Here is a 14,012-nt window from a genome sequence, read left to right on the forward strand (position 1 = left end):
GTATCCATCAAGGAAAGCATTAGCTCAGAAATGGAAAAAAAAAAAAAAAGAGAGCTCCACTGATTTGCAAACTAAGCTAACTATCGGACACTCGTACGCCGATCACTCATCAAATGTCAGTTGCGGGTACAGAGCACACTGCAGAAACCAAATTATGACTTCAGTTGAGAGGATTGTTGGTGCTACAGAATGAGCAACCGATTCAATTCAAATTAAAGCTGAAACAGCCTTTTGATGTTTGTGCTGTAAATTGTGAAATACAGATGTCACTCTACCCACAAGCAGCCACGAGCAGGGTAAGAGATATTATTATAAGGCATACTGAGAGAACAAGAGAGAACTCCTTTGACGCTGCTTCATAGTTAAGTCGATACTGAATAAGACAATCCGTTACATCCTCGTCCTTTCTATATTTCTGTATTGTCTTTTCTTCCAACATAGCTCAGTCCAGGTTGGGAATATTCATTGTTGAGCATAGGAATTTGTAGAATAAGAGTCCTGTAAGGCGTCATCCAGTGAGAGTCCTCTTCACTGTGGGGAGTGAAGGCAGAGGAGAGACGGCGCTACATTCAGAGAGTCAGGCTGAGCAATGCCACCAGCAGCAGGACACAGAGACTCAGGGATGGAACTGACAAGGCCCCTCCAGCTACACACACACACACACACATACACAGAAGTTATAAGACAGAAATGATAAGAGAAATATAGCACCATTAAAACCAGATTATAGGATATACACTATATGGCCAAAAGTATACTATTGTTGACACCTTACTGTTGCAACAAGGCTGGAAGCACACAATACTATAGGATGTCTTTGTATGATGTAGCATTACAATTTCCCTTCACTAGAACTAAGAGGCTCAAATATGTTCCAGCATGACAATGCCACTGTGCACAAAGCGAACTCCATGAAGACATGGTTTGTCAAGGTTAGTGTGGAAAAACTCGAGTGTCCTGCACAGAGCTGTGACCTCAACCCCACTGAACAGCTTTGGGATGAACTGGAACTCTGACTGCACCGCAGGCCTCCTCACCCGACATCACTCAAACTCTTGTGGCTGAATGAGTACAAATCCCCACAGCTATGCTTCAAAATCTAGTGGAAAGCCTTCCAAGAAGAGTGCAACAGCAGAGGGGGGACTAAATCTAGAATGGGATCAACACGCACATAGGGGCGTAATGGTCAGGTGTCCACAAACTTTTGGCCATACAGCGTATGCTGCATTTATGACTAAGTGGAAACTGGGAAGTTTTCAACCTCAGAATAGTAAAGATAAATTTGAATGGCCCTCAGAAAGCAGGAAATTTCCATAAGTTGTAACAATGTTATGTTATTTCAACATTGCAGCTCCTATAAAGTTTTTTTTTTTTTTAATGTTATAATCAATATATACATGTTGACAGTTAAATCATTTAAATGTCAATCCAGTTTGTGCAGGATTTTTAATCACTTTGTACACTTTTATATCATATTGTGCTATTTACAGTGAAAAGCCATAGCCTACATCCTAAATCCACTCCTAAAATAAAGTATTAACCAAAAAATCCTCTTGAACATTATACCTTTTTAAACCTATTTACCAAACAGGTGCAATTGTATTGTTAGTTCATTTTTTCCAACCTCAAAGAGGTAAGGCTCCATACACACTATAAAGGAGGCAGTCGGGAGTTCAAAGTCAGAAAGGATGCCATTTGTTATGCATAATAACACAGCATAATGACCTGTAGTCAATCAAGGCTTATCTTCTTTAAAGAACACAGTGTTATTATACAAACTGTAGCACTTGACAGTACAGTTTAACTTAGCTTTGTGAGAATACATCTACTGTACATTCAGCAATTAGGGTTCTGAGTGCAATATTGCAAGGGGAGAAAACTGCCCTAAAGGTGAGGGTCATCCATCATTACAGGGTACTGCCCCCCCACACCCCTCAGCTTAGTAGCAACTGTTCATACCCACCAGGTGCCTGACACTGATAAATTTCTTCACTCAAACTGCAGGAAGGATACGATCCAACTTGAAATGATCACATGAGAGAAAGCGTGAGAAAAGGCCTGTAAATATTGACTTACCCGGTCTAACGCTGAGCTGGTCTACAACCCCAATTCCGAAGTATGGAAAATGCAAAAAAACAAACAAAAAGAGTCATTTGAAAATTCTGTTCACCCTGTACTGTATTGAAAACACATTATTAACACATTATTTGATGTTTTACTTTGTGAATTTAATTTTTTTTTTATTTTGAAAATATACCCTCATTTCAAATCTGATGACTGCAACACACTCCAAAAAAGTTGGGACAGTCGACTGTTTTCCACTGTGTAACATCACCTTTTCTTTTAATGACACTTATTAAGCGTTTGGACTCTGAGTGAAGACACTAGTCGGTTAAGTTTAGCAAGTGGAATTTTCCCCCATTCATCCATTATGCATTTCTTCAGCTGCACAACTGTACTGGGCCTTCATTGCTTCATAATGTGCCACACATTCTCAATGGGAGACAGGTCAGGACTGCAGGCAGGCCATGCTAGCACCCACACTCTCTGCTTACGCAACCATGCGCTTGTAATCCGGGCAGAATGTGGTTTGGCGTTGTCCTGCTCTGGATGGCAGCATGTGTTACTCTAAAATGTGTACATATCTTTCTGCATTAATGATGCTCTCACAGATGTGCAAGTTACCCATGCCATGAGCACTGACACACTCCCATACCATGACAGATGCTGGCTTTTGGACCGGAAACTGAGAACAGCTTGGATGGTTCTTTTCCTCTTTGGCCCGGAGAACACGACGGCTGTTTTATCCAAAAACTATTTGAAACGTCGACTCGTCGGACCACAAAACACGAGTCCACTGTGCTACTGTCCATCTCCGAGGAGACCGAGTCCAGAGAAGTCGGTGGTGCTTCTGGACAGTGTTGATGTATGGCTTCTGTTTTGCATAGTAAAGCCTTAACTTGCATCTGTGGATGCAGCGGCGAATGGTGTTGACTAACAAATGTTTATCAAAGTATTCCCGAGCCCATGTCAGGATCTCCATTACAGAATCATGACGCTTTTTAAGACAGTGACGTCTGAAGGTTTGGAGATCGCGTGCATTCAGAAGTGATTTCGGCCTTGCCCTTTACGCACCGAGATTTGACCGGATTCCTTGAATCTTTTAATTATATTGTGCACTGTAGAAGGTGAAATTCCCAAATCTTACCGAATTGTCTTTGGGGAATGTCGTTCTCAAAGTGTTGGATTATTCACTGTTGGCAGATTGGCGAGCCTCGACCTATCCTTGCTCTTGAAGGACTAGTCCTTTTTTGGAGGCTCCTTATATACTATGACTAGATGATTGCCTCACCTGTTTCACATCACCTTCTTATTTCAACTTCTCACATCACTATTAGTCTTAAATTGCCCCTGTCCCACCTTTTTTGGAACGTGTTGCATGCATCAATTTCAAAATAAATGTTTACGTTCAAAAAACTATGCAGTTGATTAAGTAAAACATCAAATACCTTGTCGTTATACTTTTATTGTTTAAATACAAGTCAAAGTACATTTACAAATCACTCCTCTTTGTTTTTATTAGCATTTTCCATACTGTCCCAACTTTTTCAGTATTGAGGTTGTAATATAGAGTATTTTGTAAATCATGCAATTTGACGTTGACTTTGATTTTCGTTACCACTATCAACAAAACTTGCACTGCATAAACAAATGTGAGTGAACATGTTCTAGGACTGAATAATATTAAGATAAGACCAGGCAGGCGAAGACCTTGCACACAGAGTACATGTGACACATTAGTGCAGGTGTATTCAGACAGAAAGCTTACCTGAGATGCGCACTCGAGCCAAAGCGCCATCTCCTCCCTTGCTTTGTGCCCTCACCTCCACCAGGTAATCTCCATCTTTGTGAATGGGCAGGTCTATGGACTGCTTATTTGTAGTGTACAGTGTCCCAGTGCTGTGACCCTCCTGTCTATACAGAACCTTCAAGCAACAACAGATAATATATTCAGGTACAACATTAGACCATGTGACATTCAGACACATTTTGCTTTCAAGACAATGTCAGTTATGGGACACATTTATGAAACACATCTGGGACAGAAACTAGAGTTCTAAACAAAAATACCCACATTTATTTATAGAAACATGAAATCATTTTAGACTAGACCCAGCCAAATGGTCTATACCTTATAGCTCTCCACAGCAGACTCATTGGCTAAAGCCTCCACATGCTGCCAGGCGATATTGACTAAGGTTCCACTGGAATTCACCCTTGTGCCGATTATTTTTGGTGGCCGACTTGGAGCTGAAAAGGAGAGCCAAAGTCAAATGTACCACACACCACATGATTGGCTGATTAGATAACTGCATGAACGATTAGGTGTACAATTGTTCCTAATAAAGTGCTCAGTGAGGGTATATTTGTGTCTGTTTAGAACACATTACATGTTCAGTTCAAATTGTGCATTTCACTATTGTTAGCTGAGGCTACAAGTGTGCTAAAGGTGTTTTCTTAATTAAGCTATAGATCTGTATAATTTGTACCATCAGAGATCTTATTCAAAGAGAAGAATTAGTAGTTTTGTGTTATGAAGGTAGCATAAAGTTTTACAGAGAATCCTTGTACCCTCAAATGATTGCCTATGGTAATTTGCGCATGTGAAGCAAGTATGGTGGACAGAGACTAGCTAAAAACATGGGAGTATTTCTATAATGTATCAGTCTGTGCACTGTAACAAAGATTTGGTTGCACTTAAATATAAGCATGATCCTTACGTGCTTTCTTTGTGTGGATCTCATATCTCTGGCTCGCCGGTCCATAACCTGCACCATTGAACGCACGCACTTCTATAACATAATGGGAGTTAGGCTTCATGTTGTCCAGGCGTGTCTGGTTCTCTCTGCTGGAGATGCGATGTGCTGACGCCTCGTTCTCCACAGACTTCCTCCAGTACCTCACCTGTCACAGAGCAAACCGGCCACATTATTCCACCACCCCTTAAACAAAGGGTTATTATTTAACAAGTACACAACTGAAGCTGCATGAAGGGCAAATCATCACTCACTGTACATTTACTGTGCCTGCAGCATTATCAGACTAACCTGATAGCCCTCAACTGTCTGCTGCGTGAGTGTTCGCCACCACACAATGGCCTCCGTCGCTGACAGGGTTCTGGCCTCTACAATGATGGGAGCCTCTGAGGGTGCTGAGAATATACAGCATGTTAGACAGACACATTAATCAAAATAAGAACATCCACACACTGAGTCTGGAGGATAAACTGAAAACTTTTGGCCCACTCATCCAGAAAGCACAGCTGAGCTGCTGTAGAAATAAGTGAATTATCTGCAACTATTGCAACTGCAAGCCTTGTGTTTCTGCATTCCATGTACATGTGGTCCAAAAGTCTAGTGGAAATGTTCAATTTTGCATTATTTTCAAATTCAGTGCATTTTTCTCATTACAAATTATATTATCAGGAACAATTTTGGTGAAAAGTAAATATAAATAGAATATATCTTATACTAAATTAAATAAAAATATATCTTAGAAATATTTACATGAAGTTCAGAATTTCTTAGTATTTCTGCTTTTTGCTTTAGCGTGCAGTCAAGTATGTTACAGACGCCACATGTTTGTGTAAAACCTCCTGACCCGTGCTAGATCAATCCCATCGATGGGTCATCTCAATGCAGGCTTTAATGGATAAAAAGGATCAAATCTGACATTTTGTGCAAAGGAACAGACCTAGAAGTAGTGCAAAATTCTGACTACTGGAAAAGATATTGAACATTTCCTTTGTTGGTTTTCATTTATTCAACCTTCTAAAAAAAATCTGTTTATTTTATTGCTGTTTATTAAATGAAAATCCCAGATTTACAGTGTGGTCTCAGATTTTGAACCCCACTGTATATATTTGATGTGTCCACTTCTCCTCCAAAATATAGGAAAGAATTCTGGATATGTTTTAATTGGTGATCAAATATTTCATGTTTTTGTGTTACAGTGTCTAGAATTTTAACTAATGCAATGAGCAGTTTATGTCTGTACATAGGGAGACACTTTAGGAAGTAAAATGAGATGAGATCTGCATGCCTTTATATAAAAACATTCAAGCCTTGTATTTCTATATTGGCTTCACTGCAACTTCTTGTCCAGGCTTACAACTATGAAAGTTTGAAAACTACACCCATAGTACAACCCCTTAGTACATAGTACTAAAAATGGGACAGTATGGAAAATGCTAATAAAAACAAAGAGGAGTGATTTGTAAATGTACTTTGGCTTGTATTTAAACAAAAAAATGTATAAAGACAAGGTATTTGATGTTTTACCTAATCAACTGCATAGTTTTTTGAAGATAAACGTTTATGTTGAAATTGATGCATGCAACACGTTCCAAAAAAGTTGGGACAGGGGCGATTTAAGACTAATAGTGATGTGACAAGTTGAAATAAGAAGGTGATGTGAAACAGGTGAGGCAATCATCTAATCATAGTATATAAGGAGCCTCCAAAAAAGGACTAGTCCTTCAAGAGCAAGGATGGGTCGAGGCTCTGCAGTCTGCCAACAGATGCGTCAGCAAATAATCCAACACTTTGAGAACAACATTCCCCAAAGAGTAATCGGTAGGATTTTGGGCATTTCATCTTCTACAGTGCACAATATAATTAAAAGATTCAAGGAATCCGGTCAAATCTCGGTGCATAAACGGCAAGGCTGGAAACCACTTCTGAATGCGTGTGATCTCCGATCCATCAGACGTCACTGTCTTAAAAACCGTCATGAGTCTGTAATGGAGATCCTGACATGGGCTCGGGAATACTTTGGTAAACCTTTGTCAGTCAACACCATTCGCCTCTGCATCCACAGATGCAAGTTTACTTTACTATGCAAAGCAGAAGCCATACATCAACACTGTCCAGAAGCACCGCCGACTTCTCTGGACTCGGTCTCATCTGAGATGGACAGTAGCACAGTGGAATCGTGTTTTGTGGTCCGACGAGTCGACATTTCAAATAGTTTTTGGACAAAACAGTCGTCGTGTTCTCCGGGCCAAAGAGGAAAAGGACCATCCAAGCTGTTATCAGCATCAGGTCCAAAAGCCAGCGTCTGTCATGGCATGGGTAACTTGCACATCTGTGAGGGGATCATTAATGCAGAAAGATATGTACACATTTTGGAGGAACACATGCTGCCATCCAGAGCAGGACAACGCCAAACCACATTCTGCCTGGATTACAAGCGCATGGTTGCGTAAGCAGAGAGTGTGGGTGCTAGCATGGTCTGCCTGCAGTCCTGACCTGTCTCCCATTGAGAATGTGTGGCACATTATGAAATGCAATATAAGGCAATGAAGGCCCAGTACAGTTGCACAGCTGAAGAAATGCATAATGGATGAATGGGGGAAAATTCCACTTGCTAAATTTAACCAACTAGTGTCTTCACTCAGCATCCAAACACTTAATAAGTGTTATTAAAAGAAAAAGTAATGTTACACAGTGGTAAACAGTCGACTGTCCCAACTTTTTTGGAGTGTGTTGCAGTCATCAGATTTGACATGAGTGTATATTTTAAAAAATAAATTAAATTCACAAAGTAAAACATCAAATAATGTGTTAATAATGTGTTTTCAATACAGTACAGGGTGAACAGAATTTTCAAATGACTCTTTTTTGTTTGTTTTTTTGCATTTTCCATACTGTTCCAACTTTTTCGGAATTGGGATTGTATATAGTAGTAAGGAATCAGACAGGAATAGATTTATATGACAGTACAGTACTTTGGACCACTCCTTCATGTTGGACCATAGCTCTTTATGCATCCCTAACTCAAAATTTGTTCAATACAATACAGCAAAAATAAACATTGCCTGAATATGTGCCTCAGGTTTTTATTTCCAATTTATTAAAACATTCAACATTATAAAGGGACAATAATTGAAATTTTATAATGACACAATGTAGTTTTTCCTGACCATTCAGGGAAATGCTGCCTGAATGCAGCAGAGATGTTGCTACATGTGTTGCTTTGTGTTGTCAAAGCAGATGTATGCACTTATTTGGCAGATTTGGCACACTGTTACGTTTTGGTCCATCACTTGCTGGCTGTTAATATCGTACCATGTTGGCGGGTTGGTGTATCAGGAAGTCAAAGTGCTCCCATACACAAGACCTTCCAATTACATCAGGAATCTTCCAGTTCTGTCATGTTGCTGACTGTAGCCATTTCTGTTTTTCCTGAGTTAACATGATAGTACACTAGCCAATTATCTAACAGCGAGCCTAGGAGAAGTGCTTTTGTGAAACCCCTGTAGCCTGTCCTGATAAAAAGGAAGCTACTCTCGGAGGTCGGAGTGTGGGCTTGATTACATCTAAATTATTTATATATATATATATATATATATATATATATATTATACTCATCACACTAAATGTCCATCAGTGGTGGAATGAACTTCCAACCTCAATCCCTACTGCAGAATCTGTCTCTATCTTCAAAAAAGAGCTAAAGACCCACCCCTTCTGTGAACACGTAACTAACCCCTAAAATGCCAACCCCATATTATCTAAAGAAAAAAAAGGAAAAAAAACCTGACTCTGACTTACTCTGTACTCTTACATCTCTACTCTGCGCACTTTGCTTCTCTAGAACTCAATTAAAGATCTTGTATAGTAGCGCTACTTGTATTGTTTTCCACTTGATCTATCGCTTTGCTTGTATTTCCTCATTTGTAAGTTGCTTTGGATAAAAGCGTATGCTAAATGAATAAATGTAGGTGGTATTTTATGGCAAATACCCTACTTAATTATGCAGTCTGTTGAATATATTGTTCAGTACCCAGACTATCAAATCGAGAGCGTCCTTTCAAACAAAGCAATATGATACACTGTATTGTTACATCCTTAATACATGGAGCTCTGAGAATTATCAAACAAGATCATTTGATTTGTCCTTTGTTGTAAGAGCAATTGTCCAACACTATTGGGGGCTTCTGATTTCACACAGCAGTATATACAGACATACAGACATACATACATACATACATTTTCTGTACCGCTTATCCTACACAGGTTCATGGGGAGCGTTGAGCCTATCCCAGGGGACGGCGGGCACAAGGCAGGGGACACCTTGGACGGAGTTCCAACCCATCGTAGGGCACAATCTCACACACACACACATTCACACACTACGGACAATTTAGAGATGCCAATCAGCCTACAATGCATGTCTTTGGATTGGGGGAGGAAACCAGAGTACCCGAAGGAAACCCGAAGGAAACCCCCGAAGCACGGGGAGAACATGCAAACATGCACACAGGCGGAGGTGCGAGGCAAAGGTTCTAACCACTAAGCCACCATGCCCCCCGCAGTATATATAGTAAGAGGTAAATAAAAACTGCCTCTGATACTCACCATCCTGAGCAGAGTATACAACTGCAGTGAGACTGTAGGGTCCCTCTCCTGCACTGTTGAAGGCCTTTACTTTCACATCAAACTTTGTGGCAGGGGGAGTAGAGGGGTCTTTGTGGATGTAGTGATTGGCACGAGGGTCAGCTATGGTCACTCTATGCCACTGAGTGTCATTATGAGGCTTAAATGCGATAATGTAGCCAAAGTTCTTGCCATAGTAGTATTGTGGCTGAACAGGCTGAGGACAGAACAGAAATCACACACTCAGGACTTCTTTTGCATAAAAATGTCATACATGACTACAGAAGTAATTAAAAACTTATTCCAAATTTCCACTAGTGAAACATATCTGATGATAGACATTCACAAAACAAAAAAAATACAAAACAAAAAAAATACAAAACAAAAACAAAACAAAAAAACTATCAATACCGTCCATGTGATGGTGAGCTCTCTACTTGTTCCCCCACCTCCTCCTACATCTGAGGGTGCCACCACAGGAGCTAAAATAAGAGAGGAATGTGAGATCTTGCACTCTACAATCACACATAAACAGTGACAAACCACATGGTCAAGTTTGTATTTCAGCCAATGTTGAATTAATAATAACTAATATCTTCTACAGCAATGTTATCAAGAACAGCACCTTACATCTAATACAAGTTTATATAAAATAAAAAGAGACTCAATAATATCCCCAGAATTCCTCTAAACTAAAGTCACTAGCTGAGGTAAATTCAGAGTTGACAAATTCAAATTTGTCTCACCAATAATTTAGCCTATTTAAATAACTTAAGTAAGTAAACAATGATGAAATCCACAGACATACCTGCTTCCTTTGTGATGGTTTTGCTTGAAGGCTCACTCGGTTCTCCTGTACCCAGAGTGTTCGTAGCGATGACCCGAAACTCATATTCAGTCCAAGGATGCAGATCAACTACCATGGCCATCTCTGCATTTCCTTCTACATTGCGAGGAGCTGGAAAAAAAAAAAACAACATAAATGCATCACAGTCACTGGTCACTTCATGCTATTTACACATTATACACTATATACAATTAATAATCAAAACTATTAACCAGAAGTTAATTAAAATCCTTTTTAATGAACACGGGCCTTTGCAGTTAGGTTTAGCCATGTCCTCTCCCCAAGTCTAAAGAATTTCAAACACTGCTGTCTACTTGCACTAAGCCAAACATAAGAAGGGGAACGGTATGAAAAATTGATTGGACAAAAATATCACTGTTCTTAGTATGTCACTGTACTGTAATGTAAAGGATATGGCACTAAAATACACTATATGGCCAAAAGTTTGTGGACACTTGACCAATCACATCCATATGTGAACATCCCATTTAACAAGTTATAATCACTGTTATAATAACTTCCACTCTTCTGGGAAGGGTTTCCACTAGATTTTGGAGCGTGGCTGTGGGGATTTGTGCTCATTCAACCACAAGAGCATTAGTGAGGTCAGACACTGATGTTGGGTGAGGAAGTCTGGGATGCAGGCATACGTTCCAATTTATCCCAAAGGTTTTCAGTGGGTTTGAGGTCAGGGCTCTGTGCAGGACACTCAAGTTCTTCCACTCCAACCTTGGCAAACCATGTCTTCATGGAGCTTGCTTTGTGTACAGGTGGATTGTCATGCTGGAACAGGTTTGGGTCTCTTAGTTCCAGTGAAGGGAAATTGTAATGCTACAGCATACAGTGACATCTTATACAAATGTGTGCTTCCATCTATGTCGCAAAACTTTTGGCTATATACTGTAGTGTATGTAAGGAATACAGTGCCTTGCAAAAGTATTCACCCCCCTTGGCATTTTTACTATTTTGTTGCATTACAGCCTGTTATTTAAATGGATTTTTATTTGGATTTCTTGTAATGGACACACACGAAATAGATCAAATTGGTGAAGTGAAATGAAAAAAATTTCCATGAGCTGTAAGCCGTAATCAAGATTAAAACAAAAAAAGGCTTGAAATATGTCACTTTATGTGTAATGAATCAAGAAGATATGAAAGTTCCACTTTTTGAATTCAGTTACGGGAAAAATAACAACTTTTCCATGATATTCAAATTTTTTGAGATGTACTCGTATATTTAACAAAGTTGTTTGTTTTTTTTTTTGTTTTTTTTTTTGGCTAAACCTGTGTTGCATTTACAATTGTTTGATATCCATGAGAGTACAGTATTTTTGTGAATTTTTTGAACAAAATATCAAAAGGTTAAACAATAAAGACAATTTTTCACAGCCTTCTTTGCTCATATTTACCAAGGCTGCCAATATTAGTGGAGCGCACAGTATATTATTATTGTATACCACACTATATCACTAATATTTAAGTTTTCTTCTCATGGTTTAATATCATACTTATATATTGTCACAGCTATAATTAAATATGGATCACAAAAGCAGGAATTAAGAGGAATTGAACTGGCTGCTCACTAACATTTTTTAAAGGATTTGTAAATGTCAGTACATGTGTTGGAGTACTCACAGGTTACAGCATCTTTCCATTCCTCCTCGGTTCTGGTCTCTCTGTATTGGATGGTGTATTTGGATATGGGGCTGAGATTATCTGTGCCATGACTCCAGAAAAGCTTCACAGACTTTGCCAAAACCTCCTCCACACGCACTCCTCCTGGAGCTCCCGGAGGCCCTGACAATGAAGTAACAGAAACTGCTCAGCACAATAAAGTTACAACTTTATTTCCGTATATCAAAAGCTTTTGGTGTAAGTATATCCTATTACACGGGATACCTCACCTTAAAGTTAATATAGTCAAAACTGTGGAGGGAGTGGAAATATCTAACTCTCAATGGTGCCTCTAACTTTTAAGTGCAAAATGTTAAATAATGAGAGGCTGGAAACCTAAAATACATTATTCATTACATATGTACAGTACATCAGCTTTTCCGACTCAACAGCAGTTAACATTCTGTAAATAAAATGGAACATTTTTGACAACCATTTTTCAATTTCTTTGACACAATTTCACCCAAGTCAAAAAACTGAATAAATCCATCCATCCATCCATCCACCCATCTTCTACTGCTTACTCCTTCTTCAGGTTCACGGGGAACCTGGAGCCTATTCCAGGAAGCATCGGGCACAAGGCGGGGTACACCCTGGACAGGGTGCCAGTCCATCGCAGGGCACACTCACATACACACTCACACACCCAAACTGAATAAATCATACAGTGGAAAAGTCTGTTAATGCTAGCTCTGGAACTCTCAGGGCAGAATGTGATATAGTTACTCATGAGAAACATACAGGGTTTCAGCATTGAAAGAACAACAAAAGCAGTACTTGTTAAGATTATTAAACGTTCTAAGGCCTAATTAATAGAGTCAACATTTAACGTACAATTTAGCCTTTATTCTTGCCTGTGAAAAAGCACAGAAGTGCATTTATTCCTCTCAGTTAGAAATCAAATGAAATGGATGAGAGATAAACAAGTATATTAATACCGTAAAAGCAATATCTTTTATCCATGTGCGCTGCTTCATGATTATTAGCTGTATATTATAGCATTTTCTTTCATGCATCAAAGAATATTTAGCATACTGCTAAGAAATCTCACAAAACAACAGTATGAGTCATAGGTTTACAAATGCAAATGAAAAGCTGGGATGTGTTCGTTAATCCCCGTTGAACTGTTGACCCAGTAAAAACAAATCGTGCAGTTTCATCCATCATCCTAATCGATAAAAGATTTCAACAGAGCATTGTCTAAACCACACACCAAATGAGCACACACTGTACTAGGGTAAGCATCCGACCTGAGTATTATCGCATTGTAAGAGAGATTAAACCTGGAGAGAGGAAGTGGATGACCAAACAAACTCAAAAAACCGACTCGTCTTTCCAAAAGCTGCCACTGCCTTTAGTGGAGCTAATCTTGCAAATAGCTCTAACCTCAAGACATTATGGTCACTGGCACACTAGTTTGTCTTATTAGCAATCGTTAATGTCTGAGGAAAGTTACTGCCTGGCAAGATCAAACGTCTGCATAACTGCTTTGTAACCACGAGAGAATACAGAGAAGAGAAGAACTGCCTCAGACTCCATCATTCGTCGCTTGTTCAGTGCCAAAAACAATGTAGACGCCCTTAATAATTTGCCATGGCGTGTTTTTTTTTGTGATTGTTGCAGCCAAAAATGCTTGGTTTTGCTGTGGTTTTTTTCAAAATTTGCTTTGCAACTTTTTTTTTTTTTTGCAGAGAACCACTTGAATTGGTGAAATTCCAATTGCAAAACTGTTTTTGAGACCATTTAGCTGTACTCATATTCGACGCACATAAATCGAAGAGGACTTTGGCTGAATGTGCGTTGTGTCTTGGCCCAAATCTGCGGAAACTTGCAAGCACCTCCGAATATTGCAGGGTTTGCTTGATTTTGCGTTCATTTCTGTGAGCGCAAAATCTGGAAATCCTGCAGGGACTGCCATGTCACACAACAGAAGCCAAACACACCTTTGCAAACTGTTGCTCATGCTGTGCCACACTCTGAGGAAAGTGCTATCTGCAGTCTTCCACATACAGTACATGAGCTCACAGATGCCCACGTTTGACTAATGTCAT

At 39.5% G+C, this 14,012-nt stretch overlaps 1 protein-coding gene across 3 annotated transcripts in view; it reads right to left on the bottom strand.

Annotated features, from left to right (window-relative positions):
* Positions 1-507: 507 nt before the first annotated feature.
* cntn1a (contactin 1a) overlaps positions 508-14,012 on the bottom strand; it is a 68,480-nt gene continuing 54,975 nt past the window's right edge. The window contains exons 16-25 of one of the 3 annotated variants that reach the window (XM_053641304.1): positions 11,923-12,084; positions 10,249-10,398; positions 9,852-9,922; positions 9,423-9,657; positions 5,109-5,212; positions 4,782-4,965; positions 4,193-4,311; positions 3,830-3,986; positions 2,077-2,097; positions 508-646 (exon numbers count right to left, since the gene is read on the bottom strand). In XM_053641304.1, coding sequence (XP_053497279.1) covers positions 570-646; positions 2,077-2,097; positions 3,830-3,986; positions 4,193-4,311; positions 4,782-4,965; positions 5,109-5,212; positions 9,423-9,657; positions 9,852-9,922; positions 10,249-10,398; positions 11,923-12,084 — 1,280 coding nt within the window. In that variant the 3' untranslated portion in view covers positions 508-569. Of the gene's footprint in view, positions 647-1,616; positions 2,098-3,829; positions 3,987-4,192; positions 4,312-4,781; positions 4,966-5,108; positions 5,213-9,422; positions 9,658-9,851; positions 9,923-10,248; positions 10,399-11,922; positions 12,085-14,012 lie in introns of those variants that run through there. The other 2 variants (XM_053641305.1, XM_053641302.1) reach the window with 2 other exon arrangements.

The sequence above is a fragment of the Ictalurus furcatus genome, chromosome 14 (genome assembly GCF_023375685.1).
Source record: "Ictalurus furcatus strain D&B chromosome 14, Billie_1.0, whole genome shotgun sequence".
Taxonomy (NCBI): Eukaryota; Metazoa; Chordata; class Actinopteri; order Siluriformes; family Ictaluridae; genus Ictalurus; species Ictalurus furcatus.